Genomic DNA, 11,788 nt, shown 5'->3' with positions numbered 1-11,788 from the left:
TTGCTCAGCTTGTTGGCACCCCTAGTCCCGATGCCTCCTCCCCAACAAACCACTAGCCTTCAATAAGTAGCTGATTTGGATGTTGTAAATAAAACAGCATAGTCTTAGCTTTTAGATAGTAATATATGTTCATTGTCCCTGCATGCATTTTAATAAACAGCATTTAATGTCAGAACAGCATATAAAAGTGATACCATACGTTATGAAACTGTCCATCTGAACAGTACATACTGTAAACTATTTGCTGGTGGAAGGTAATTGGCCAATGCAGTGTTGGCACTGTGGATGCTGCTGCAATAATGTATGTGAATTCACAGTTATTCCACAGCAGCCTGATGCACCAGTTGCACAGTAATATTATTCCCTCGCACACTGTTCTAGCAGAGCTCAGAGCCCAGTCGAGAGGATAAAGATCCAGACACAGATGAAAATGGCAACACTACTGTCCGACAGAGCCAAGGGGTATGTATGACTTTCAGTTATAAAAATTATATTCATATACAGTTAATGTATGTTCTTGATTTTTTTAGATTTTAAACAGCTACTTATTAATTTCTCAGGTCATATACTATGTGACTGGCCAGATTCCCAAAGAGCATCCACCCCCACCACCAGGACCGGAGGAAACCCCAGAACACCGAGAGCCCACACAGCCTCCATCACAGGTGTCAAATGTCAATATTAATGACAATTCTCCAAGCCAGCAGCAGCAGCAGCAGCCGCCAATGTCTCCACCACCAAAATCACCTCCACCTATATCACCTAAGCCTGTGGGACTGAAAGGATTCAAACTTCCAAGGAAGCAAGTTAAACGCTCTGAATCCTTGAAGACCAGTGCAGAAATGGAGAAGGGAAAAATGCTCAATAAAATTAACACTGAAAAGAAAAGTAAAGTCATCGAGCAACATGTTTCTTCTAGCAAGAATATTATACCTGAGCCTGTGGCAACCACCACAACCAATACCATAAGAGAGGCACCTAAAAGCTCTGTTGCTCCACCAAAAAAGGCTCCTAGTGAGGACCGTAATCCACCTAAAGCTACCTGTGATGAGGGTAATGAGGAGGCAGGTCTTAGTCCTGATTTACCTGGAGAAGAGGCACCTCCACCCCCTGATAACATAGCATTTATGATCACCAACACCAAAGTTCAGGCCCTGTCCTGTGGAGAGTACCAGGAACTGGTGAATGCCAAGAAAGGAAGTGTCCAGACCGTTACTGTAGGTAGTGCCTCTAACCGAGGGAACACCACAGCGGATCCCTCCTTGCCACAGGATAATGGCTTCAGTAAGAAGCCCGTCATCATCATTTTTGATGAGCCCATGGACATCCGTTCAGCTTACAAGCGGCTGTCTACCATCTTTGAATGTGAGGAGGAACTGGACAGGATGCTAGCAGAAGAGCGCATTGAGGAGGAGAGTGAGGAGTCTGATACAGAGAGGAGTGGTGGGCTGCAGGTAAAATCTGGAGGGACTGAGGTTGTTGATGGCAAAAAGGTCAGCTCTTCACAGGTCAATGCAGACCACATTAGCTTATCATCCTCATCCTCATCTTCAATCTCTGAGCTGACAGACAGCGGAGTGAACTTAGAGTCAAATGGTGACAGCAAGCAGGATGGCAAAAAGAAGTTCAAGTTTAAGTTCCCTAAGAAACAGCTGGCGGCATTGACCCAGGCGATTCGCACTGGCACCAAGTCAGGCAAGAAGACTTTACAGGTGGTTGTGTATGAAGACGAGGAGGAATGTGACGGTACTGTCAGGCAGCACAAAGAAGCAAAGAGATTTGAGATTGCACGCTCAAAATCCTTAGCAGACACACCAAAGGTAACAGGCTCGGCTGCGCTGAAGAGGCAGAACTCTGAGTCCCTTGGCAGGACCAATGAGATCAGGAAGAATACCTACAAGACACTGGACAGCCTGGAGCAGACCATCAAGCAGCTAGAGACCACTATTAGTGAGATGGGACCACATTCCCCTGGGGAGCCAGTCTACACAGAGGAAGCTAAAGCAGGGAATGGGAAAAGCTCAGAAGGAGTGGGGCTGAAGAGGTCTTCCTCTCTCCCTACCTCCAGAGGGTCAGGCCCTAAGGTACCCAGCAAAAATTCATTGCAGAAGAAGATTAAACCTCAGCTCCTTCCTCGCCCTATAGTCATCCCTACTACCACCACCACCATCACCACCACCACTGTCCCCAGTGTCCCCAGCACTGTACAACAGGTCTCTCTCTAGCTCTTGTTGCTCCGGGAGGCTATGGGTCCTTCTTTTTCAGTTTACAACCTGCCTTCACTCCAACCCTAACCACTGAAATTACAAAATCATTAATCCCCTACACAGGTGCTTGGAAATTTTGGAAATGTCCCCTGTGGTTTTCTCCCTCTGTGAAATCATGGTGACATGATTGGGGGTGGCATTTTGTTGGGTTCCTGGCTACCATATTCCTCCTTCAGTTCACTGCTAAAACTCTGAGGTTTTCAGCAAGTGACAAACTCATCATCAAAGACATAGTCCTGATGATTAAGCTCTGATATCTTCCTTATTCTTGACTGCATGAACAACTGTGTATTGACTTTAAGATTTATGGTCTCACTGGGTGCATGATCTTTCACTGGTGTTGATCAATGAGGTGTTGAATAAACAGGTTCTTTCACCTGTTAGTGCCTTGATTTTTCATACTTCCTATATGGTGTGTGTTTTTTTTTCTTTCTTTTGTTTTATTTCTTCTTTTGTTTTTCGTTTGGATCCCCTTGCAGAATACCAGTGTCGCTTCCCCAACTAGTCGGATGCCCGTCCCTTTGTCTGCGAAGTCCAGGCAGTCGCCGGGTACTACTGACAAAGCAGGAAAACAGCAAAAACTGCAGGACGCTCAGAGGCAGTTCCGACAGGTAGTTTTACTGTAGGGCCTTACCAGAGACTAGAAGAAACAAACATATAGGGATCGAAAACATGAGGCATGTATTATTAGGGGAAAAAAAGACTACCAAAGCTGTGAGATTTCAAGTGTTTTGAAAAAAATAAAGTCACCGTGGTGGCGACTGTGGATCTGTTAATGTTTCTCTCGAGTCTGCTCAACAAGAAGGCATGCTTGACTCTTGACTGTTACCCCATAACATCACTGTACTGTATGCTTTTGCATGTCCACACTGCTCATGGTTTCACTGTGTTGGTGACTAAACAAAAAAAATCTGGAAAAATGGCAAAGAAAAGTGGAATCCTATCCTGTCATCATCTGAGTTGTCATCACATCTCCAGTTCCCATCACAGCTGAGTTCCTAAACAGTGTTGCTAAAATCCCAGGATGCTTATGGCTATGTTAAAATACAAAACCTAACTGACATTTCGGCTATGCACCTTCCTTCTCACATTGCACCCCTGCTCAAACCCAACATTACTGCATAGCTTCTTAACCTCACGGTGATATATTTCCTTGCCCTCAAGACCTCGCCACAGCTCACCATCTTGCACCGTCAATTTCAGTGGATTACTGGCCCACATTTCCCCTGTCTGCTCTCACTCTTCAAACTCCTAACCCTGTTCTAATTCTCTCCAGGCTTCCTATGCATCCCTTATGAATTCCCCCCCACAGCCCCTGTACAAGGCCTAACAATCCCTCTAACTCAGGCAGTCTGTAAAGATGCCCTTGCTGTCTGTCATCACGCTGTCTAACCTTTGCAGTTTCTTGGTAACATGTCTCATGTGTCTCACCTTTCATGTAACCTAGTAAAAACAGAGCTTCTGTACATGTTGTTTTTGGTGTCTTTTAGTTGTGTCTTAGTCATATTAATGTTTGTGTAGTCATAGTGTGTTTCTATGTGTATAACATGTAGTTTTTTAACATCGCCTTACGTTTTACATGTATAATTTGACCAGATTTCTTTTTTGACAACCAGTATCTGTTTTGGCATTTCTGTTTGCAGGCTAACGGAAGTGCTAAAAGAGTGGGAGGGGATCATAAGACTACTTCCCCTACTATACCCATCTCTAAAATCCCTGCTTTTTATCCTAGCTCTACTAAAGGCAGCTCCCAGTCTGCACAAAACTCCGATGCTACTAATCCCATTAACCCTTCCTCCTCCTCCTCCTCCTCCTCCTCTTCCTCCTCCTCTGTGACAAAATCCTCAATCCTGTCCTCTCACACTCCTCGTTCCGGTTCCCTACCTTCCTCGCACATCCCCTCCCTGTCTAACGGATCCCTCAAACTCCCCACACCCTCACAGCACACCGGTAAAGCTCTTTCGTTTTCCTCGCAGAATGGTCGAGTGCACTCCTCCTCCTCCTCCTCCTCTTCATTCTCCTCCTCCTCATCCTCCTCCTCCCCCTCCCCTCTGTCGCCCACACCTTTGGGCCCAGGTGGAAAGAGCATCCGTACCATACACACCCCCAGCTTCACCAACTACAGGTCCCACAACGGCAGCAGCGGCAAATCCTGCATCCCAACAGCCACAGCAGCTAAGGACACTACCTAGCTCTATTATCGCCCCATGGCTTTACCGCATAGCAGGTAGATCTGGTCATGTGTCATTTTATATAGTTCTGGTTTGTGGTTTTTCTTTTCTGTGTTTTAAAGTTTTTGTAAAAGTATTAAGTGACGCACTCCCCCAATTCATGTTTTATTTGACACTGGCTTTCTCACATCAATGCTTTTATCTCCTTTAAGTTGCATTTTCGAATTCTGAAAAATACTTACTGGGATTCTGATTCTTTCTTGAAGGTGTACCAGATGTTCTATTTTATAATAGTTTTACCACTTTGTAGTTGAAGTGGAAGGTTCTCATGGTGTTGAAAATCTATTTTTCTCGCTGTAGCTATGACTAGGGAATATAGAGTTGATGTACAATCACAACATACCATGTAAATGTTTTATTTTTCAAAGCAGAGATTGAATAACCATAGTATATTTAATCTTCTATATTTCTTATGTTGCCAGACATTCAACACAGCCCTTGTAAATGCCTTTTATGAATGTATACATGGTGTATACAGACATTTTAAAGTTTAATTCATTGTTAACCTCTGTTTTCTAAGAGTATTTTCTCATTTTTCACCCATATGAACTGCCAATTTCTTTTACAGATGTGTGAAAGTGGTATCATAAGTAATACAAGTTTCATTTAGTGTGCCTATTTGCCAAAGTTGTTGTACAATGATTCACTTCAGGCCTAATCCACTCACAGCATTTAGGGGAATTTATGTGTGTGATGGCTGAAGTGTTGACCACAGTGTTTGTACTGTTGGTTGCAGTTTGTTAAGTTAACATATATTGTTGTCTAAATGTAAACTGTACTAAAAACAAAGTGATGAATTGGTTCTACCACATGTACATAGATGCTTCTACTAAGAAAATAGGTAGTTTTTTTAACATACCAAAGTTTATTTGTATGCATGCCTTTCAAATACTTTAGGAGAGTGGTGTAAAAAAAGAATTATGTTTGCACAGATAGATTTTGTAAATATCTGGTTTTCTCTCATTTTTGTAAAGCTTTAAATCATACTATAAAGGAGCAATGTGGTAAAGACAAAACTGTGTTGGAGTAGCAAAAATAAAGACTTGCATGCTTGTAATGCATTGAGCTTCAATGTTTTGAGTTTCTGGTTTCCTGTTTAATTCTTGTGTGATTAAGAGTGAGGGTGTGTGTGTGTGTGTACGTTTGTGTGTGTGTGTGTATCTATATAAGTGGAGATGCAGGAACAAAGAGCAGTTCTCACTTCCACATCAAATGTTTCGTATTCTATTTTCAACGGCTAACAATAGAAAACTGCAGTTTGTATCTCTACAATTACAGGTAAGAAGATGAATATGAATAATAATAGTTATTTACACAGTGAAAATGTACTATTATAATCTTGCATTGGATTACATGATTATATAGAAAAGTACAAAGATTAGTGGTGCGTTAACTACAAACCATACTTAAGCACATAGCAACATTTTGTACATTTAAGCATTTGACCTAAAACATTTAGTCAATTTATTTTTAATTGTCACTGAGCGCTTAAAGTAATCTTTTGATTCTGTGTTTGAAATTGTTTCTACTTGTTTCAAATCAATTTTAGAGGTTTAGGGGAAGTGTCAATATGTATAATTTCATTGGTATAACTTGGTGATACCTCAACTGAATGCAAAAGAGACAACATACATATTTAATTATTTTATCTAAAGAAATGTATCCCACTTGAATTAAAAAAAGATGTTTACATCTTGAATTTAATTTGCATTTCGGATTTGTGCTGAAAATTGTCTTTACTACTTAAACTGATAAACACATTTGTTAGCTCTTCAAAGGAGCTTATTCGTAAGTAATCTTTTTCAGGTGTTCAAAAAAATCTACAAGACTGGTTATGCTGACATGTTGCCAGGGCAGTTTCTGTTTTAATAAACCTCATTTACAAGACACATGATGTTGCATGAGTGGTATTTTCTCACACTATGCAAGTCATCCTGTTGTCATATGTAGCCTCCATCCTGCAGTCTTAGTTTTGTTATGATATAACAATGTATGATTTGATGAATCACTAAAGGCACCTGATGTTAGGCTGTCATTCATCTTAAGTTATTTGTGTCTATGCTGTACCAGGCTGATCCTCTCCACAACAACAATGAACATCTCTGAGGAGGAAATATGGGACTTCTATGGCAGTAAATCCCACCAGGAAAATGTGATATTTTCTACCTTTTACATCTTCATTTTCATCATCGCTGTACCTGGTAATGCCTTGGCACTGTGGGCCTTCTTTCACCAGGACATTACGTCTCCATCAAAGGTTTTCCTGAGGCACCTGTCTGTAGCAGACATGTCTTATATCCTCATTTTACCCATGCGTATAGTTTACCACTTGTCTGACAGCCACTGGCCTTTTGGACATGTAGTCTGTCAACTTGCAGGCTTCCTCTTTTACTTGAACATGTACTGCAGCCTATACTTAATGAGTTTTATCAGCCTGGACAGATTTCTGGCTGTGGTACTACCTATAAGGTCACAGTCAGTTAGGAAGGCTATGTATGCAAAGGTAGCTGTTGGCATACTCTGGGTGACAGTTATTGTGTCTACGAGTCCTATACTTTTCTTGAAAAAGAATATGACCAACAACTCAACTGGTGTCTGCAACATGCTGTACTTAGAAAAGACATCGCCCACAGCTTTGATTTCCACTGTTGTGGCATTCATCATTCCCCTCACCACCATAGTGGTTTCCTACATACTGATTTTGATGAAACTAAGGACACTGACGCAACACGAGGAACGACCAGTAAAAGACAAAGCTATAAAAATGATCATTCTCATTGTGATGAACTTCCTGTTTGCATTTGTGCCCTACCATGTGAGCAGAGTCATCTACATCAAAAGCCACAGTATTGGCCAACTGACTGCAGCAAGCCGTGAGTCACTGGGAAGAGCCAATCGGATTACATCTGCACTGACCTGTGTTAGTGGTGTACTGGATCCTGTGATGTATTTTTTCCTGAACCGTGCATACAGGGACAAATTGCTTCAGCTGTTCTGTAAAAACAGGGAAGATGATCAATAAGTAACAAATATGGACACTATTTTTACATGTACATAAATGCATTCAACCTTGGTTCAACTTGGTGATTTCTGAAGTGGGTTACAAAGTAATTCAAAGTAATGCAGAGGAAGTAATAATTATTCCTCCTATTTACCGATGATTTTATGACTTGAATTCTTTGCTCAGTACTGTTCAACATAAACATGCTGTTTGGAGAACCTTAGTAGGTCAAATATGCTGCTCTGGTTGTGTTTTAGTTTTCCAACTTTAAGAATAAAAAACTTTTTTGTGTAATTGGGTGTAAGATTCCTCTAGAATATTTGTTATGGTAACCTAAACATTAAGTACAAAACGTATACTGTACAGTAGTTCAGACATTGCAACTGAAACAGTGACATCATTTTATTTCCACTTTTAGATCACTATTGAGGAAGTAAAAACTTCACTTATCTTGTCAGCAAGTCCTCCTCCGATACATACACAGTTACACAAGTTTAAATAGGCTGAAATGAGGACCTCTAATTCCCACAGTTTATAATAACTATCACGATAGAGCCAGCCTTTACAAAATAGATAAAAATTCACAACTTTCTATATTCCTAGATTGTTGTTTTTTTGTAAGGTTTTTTACAAAGGTTTTGCATAACAGATTTCACTTCCTTAAATATATATAATTAAAAAATATATATATATATAACTGCATTTGAAAACTTGATACGTGTCAAGAACTAAATGTCACACCCCATGAAGCAGGAATCATTCGTACCTTTTTAGTATAGCGTGATAATAATACAATAATATTTGACTTCAATGGCACAAATTTGGAGAATATGACCCTTAACACCATATCTGCCAGGTGGGCTTTGAACGCTCTCAAGAACAATTGACTTTTACCCAGTTTGACCTGTGCGAGCACCCGTATTATCGACTTGTTACCAAGGCAGCCAGGAAGAAGCTGTGAAGGGAGCTGACCGTAAGTGCACTGTTGTTTATTTAACCTAACTTCATATGTTTTAAACCAAACTCTGGGTCTCTTTAGTTAACATTACGTTGAAGCTATAACATGTACGGAAGTTACTGTGTCATTCCTTCAGTCTTTACACCAGGGAAAATATCGCGACGAGCTTGTTGAAGAGCTATTTCTGTATTGTTACGTTAGCTAAGTTACAACTTAATTTATCATTATTGGCCAGACAGGAATAATGAACGTTAGCAAACCTGTAAACCTTAAGTCACCTTTTGTAGCTTGGGTCTCTTCTCTATATATAACTCGTGTGAGCTTTTTCTAACGTGCTTTTGTAGGAGAAAGTTAGCCTCGGTGGCTGTAATGTTACCTATAAGTTACATTGGCTGGGTTAGCTGTTTTAGCGTTTGTTATGCAGCCAATCACAATCATTTCCCACAGCCTGGGTCGGTGAAAACATTTTTTAATGGTTGTAACTTTGCATCCCTGTCCTGTCTTTCATCGCGCAGGAGCAGCTATGGGCGTCCGGAAAGGCTGAGTACTATTTTACAGCTTAGGCTGCCACCATGGGCACCGCATCCTCTCTGGTCAGCCCGGGAGAGGTGATCGAGGATGGGTACGGGGGTGAAGGTGGGGAAGCCTGTGAGATCCCAGTGGAGGTGAAGCCCAAAGCCCGACTCCTGCGCAGTTCCTTTCGCAGAGGACCTCGGGTGATCGGGGCCAGTTTCAAATCCACAGGCTCTGTGGATCTGGAGTACGCTGCCGAGTATGAAAGACTCCGTAAAGAGTACGAAATCTTCCGTGTCAGCAAGAATAACGAGATCTCATCCATGCAGAAGAAGGAGGCCAAGCTTGATGAGGAGAACAAGAGACTGAGGGCTGAGCTGCAGGTAACGATTTAACTGGAGCAGGGAGCGCTTGAAGTCAGTCTATTAATACTCTGCCCTATTTTTAAAAAGAGCAACCATTAACCATGATATAGTTCATACATTTTGGTAGGATGCTCTAAATGGAGGTATATTAGACGGATACACTATTCACGAGAAGCAACAGATAAAAAACAATGTTACATAAACTAGTCCACTATGCATAGAGAACCCAATAAGAAAGGAGAAACGTTTAACTGATGGTTTTTATTAGGCGATGAATGTTTTCAGCCCCCTCAGCCTCCTACTTTCTGCATCCATGAACTAGAGGCTACTCAAATCCAGATCACAGAACAAGATTTTTGGCTTCAACATTTAAGGTTTGTGGGTGCTTTAACAGTTTTTATGATGGTGTTTATTATTGTGAATGTGACAACAGGCTCTGCAGAAGACCTACCAGAAGATCCTTCGGGAAAAAGAGAGTGCTCTTGAGGCCAAGTACCAAGCTATGGAAAGGGCTGCCACCTTTGAACATGACAGGGACAAAGTAAAACGACAATTTAAGGTAAAACACACCAGAAATGTTCATGTGTAGCATTCCCTCTAGTAATCCTGTGTGCAGACCAAACCAATTAGCTAAATGACCACCAGATTTTCCGGGAGACAAAAGAAAAGGAAATTCAGGATCTCCTGCGGGCCAAGAGGGACTTGGAGGCCAAACTGCAGCAGTTGCAGGCTCAGGGCATCCAGGTCTATGACCCAAATGATTCGGACTCAGATGATAACCAAACCACTGTCACTGGTAAGACCTAGAAATCCACAATGTTGGGACCTTTTCTTTGTTTTATTCACCAATCCATCCTTTCAGTATGCATTTGCAATTACAGTACAAAATCCAAGAGCTTGTTTTGTATGAAAAACATTGTGTTATTTATTCTGTGTTAAGCTGCAGGGACACAGTGTGAATACTGGTCTGGAGGTGTGCTGGGAAGTGAGCCCTCTATGGGTAGCATGATGCAGTTACAACAGACCTTCCGGGGACCAGAGTTTGCTCACAGTTTGATAGACGTGGAGGGACCCTTTGCAAATGTGAGCCGAGGTAAGTAAACTTCAGTAAGTCTGTAGGAAGGAAGGAGACATCATTATATAGGTTGTGGGCAAGGCAGAAGTAGCCCCATGGTTATAGTGGCTACTATGATGCTGATAATTCTACTTTTATAGAAATTGACCTTTACTTACTATATGTATTGTAACTTTATTAATAGGTGTATATTTATGCTTGTATATGAATAACTCTTAAAGTATGTGGTATCATGTGTCTGTCTCACAACTTTTCTCATGTGTGTGTTTGTGTCAGATGACTGGGATGCTGCTGTGGCCAGTCTGCTTCAAGTTTCCCCTCATGTGCCCCAGGCCTTATGGAGTAACACAGTGCGGTGCTACCTAATCTTTACCAAGGAGACCAAAGCTGAGCTTGATATCTTTATTAAGGTTGGTAAGATGAGCACTGTAAGTCAACAAACTGGGATACTGTGACAGTGACATAGCCTAAAGTAACACAGGAATAGGACTAGAATAGCAAGAATATTTAACCTTGGGTTAACATGTGACTTAGTACTGAGGTGTTTGCTCTTGCACCACTCACTTACAGTAAATAGACCAAATAATCAGTGCACCTCTACTGACAGACAGCATTCATTTTAAGACTGCACTTAATCTACCTTCAGGAAATTAGTTTGGTCAATTCAAGAGTAGTCTGACTGTCAGACTCTGAGTTAACCTTGTTTAAAATGACACTTTTGTAGATAACTGCATCTAGTCCTTTTCTGGGAAATCTTTGCTTCGTCTTTTTATTACAGAAACACTCTCCTGTGTTACGGAGAATGTGTGAGGGTCTCGGCCATTTCTTCCTGAACGTCTGCTTCCCAGAGGACAGTTCTGCCTCATACACTGTGGAGCGCAAACAGGAGATTGAAAGGAGCTCTGTGTGTGTTCTTCTGCTCAATTCTACTGTCACAAGGTACAGTGCTATACCTATCCACACCAGGATATCCCCATGTAGTCAAGATTGTACATTACTTATATTGTTTATTTATTTATTTCTCAATTTTCTTTATTATTGTTATCCTCACAGAATACATTACACAGCTGGTATTGATTTCTTGGTTCACAGCTATTGTCAAGAAAAAAAAAAAGAGGAAAACATCAGCCCATCAAAACATAACTGTTACAGTATTATAATTGTGTAATGTTAAAAAAAAATTGCTGAGAACAAAACCTGCATGTGTATATTTATAAGAAAAAAACAGAACTAACTAAAGACAGACAGAAGGTAGGGTAACAAACATACAATGGTGAATCAAAACGGGATGTATGGGCTTGTAACAACGGCTGCATTCACTTGTAGGGAGACCAAACAACTATATTGTCTGAGTTGGGTAAAGAAAGTAAAGTGGGTA

The 11,788-nt window shown here is 41.1% G+C and overlaps 3 protein-coding genes across 21 annotated transcripts in view; all 3 read left to right on the top strand.

Moving 5' to 3' along the window:
* Positions 1-5,559, top strand: part of si:ch211-285f17.1 (sickle tail protein homolog) — a 104,199-nt gene extending 98,640 nt beyond the window's left edge. For 11 of the 19 annotated variants that reach the window (XM_035652771.1, XM_035652725.1, XM_035652734.1 and 8 more), the window contains 4 exons: positions 382-462; positions 561-2,213; positions 2,747-2,878; positions 3,911-5,559. In XM_035652771.1, coding sequence (XP_035508664.1) covers positions 382-462; positions 561-2,213; positions 2,747-2,878; positions 3,911-4,459 — 2,415 coding nt within the window. In that variant the 3' untranslated portion in view covers positions 4,460-5,559. The remainder of the gene's footprint in view (positions 1-381; positions 463-560; positions 2,214-2,746; positions 2,879-3,910) is intronic. The other 8 variants (XM_035652756.1, XM_035652716.1, XM_035652835.1 and 5 more) reach the window with 6 other exon arrangements.
* Positions 5,560-5,712: 153 nt separating this feature from the next.
* On the top strand, positions 5,713-7,756 carry LOC118321514 (uracil nucleotide/cysteinyl leukotriene receptor). Its single transcript, XM_035652865.1, has one exon. The coding sequence runs from the start codon at positions 6,591-6,593 to the stop codon at positions 7,518-7,520; it is 930 nt and encodes a 309-aa protein (XP_035508758.1). The 5' UTR covers positions 5,713-6,590; the 3' UTR covers positions 7,521-7,756.
* Positions 7,757-8,390: 634 nt separating this feature from the next.
* nphp3 (nephronophthisis 3) overlaps positions 8,391-11,788 on the top strand; it is an 18,292-nt gene continuing 14,894 nt past the window's right edge. Inside the window, exons 1-7 of the mRNA XM_035656855.1 lie at positions 8,391-8,472; positions 8,973-9,353; positions 9,769-9,894; positions 9,981-10,131; positions 10,276-10,428; positions 10,687-10,820; positions 11,189-11,561. Of these exons, the coding sequence (XP_035512748.1) occupies positions 9,030-9,353; positions 9,769-9,894; positions 9,981-10,131; positions 10,276-10,428; positions 10,687-10,820; positions 11,189-11,561 (1,261 nt within the window). The 5' untranslated portion in view covers positions 8,391-8,472; positions 8,973-9,029. The remainder of the gene's footprint in view (positions 8,473-8,972; positions 9,354-9,768; positions 9,895-9,980; positions 10,132-10,275; positions 10,429-10,686; positions 10,821-11,188; positions 11,562-11,788) is intronic.

The sequence above is a fragment of the Morone saxatilis genome, unplaced genomic scaffold (assembly GCF_004916995.1).
Source record: "Morone saxatilis isolate NCDOM2014 unplaced genomic scaffold, NCSU_SB_2.0 Contig0, whole genome shotgun sequence".
Classification (NCBI taxonomy): Eukaryota; Metazoa; Chordata; class Actinopteri; family Moronidae; genus Morone; species Morone saxatilis.
This window is presented reverse-complemented; position numbering and strand designations above follow the sequence as displayed.

Coding starts and splice junctions, on each gene's coding strand:
- LOC118321514 (XM_035652865.1), top strand. CDS start 6,591: ATGAACATCTCTGAGGAGGAAATATGGGACTTCTATGGCAGTAAATCC.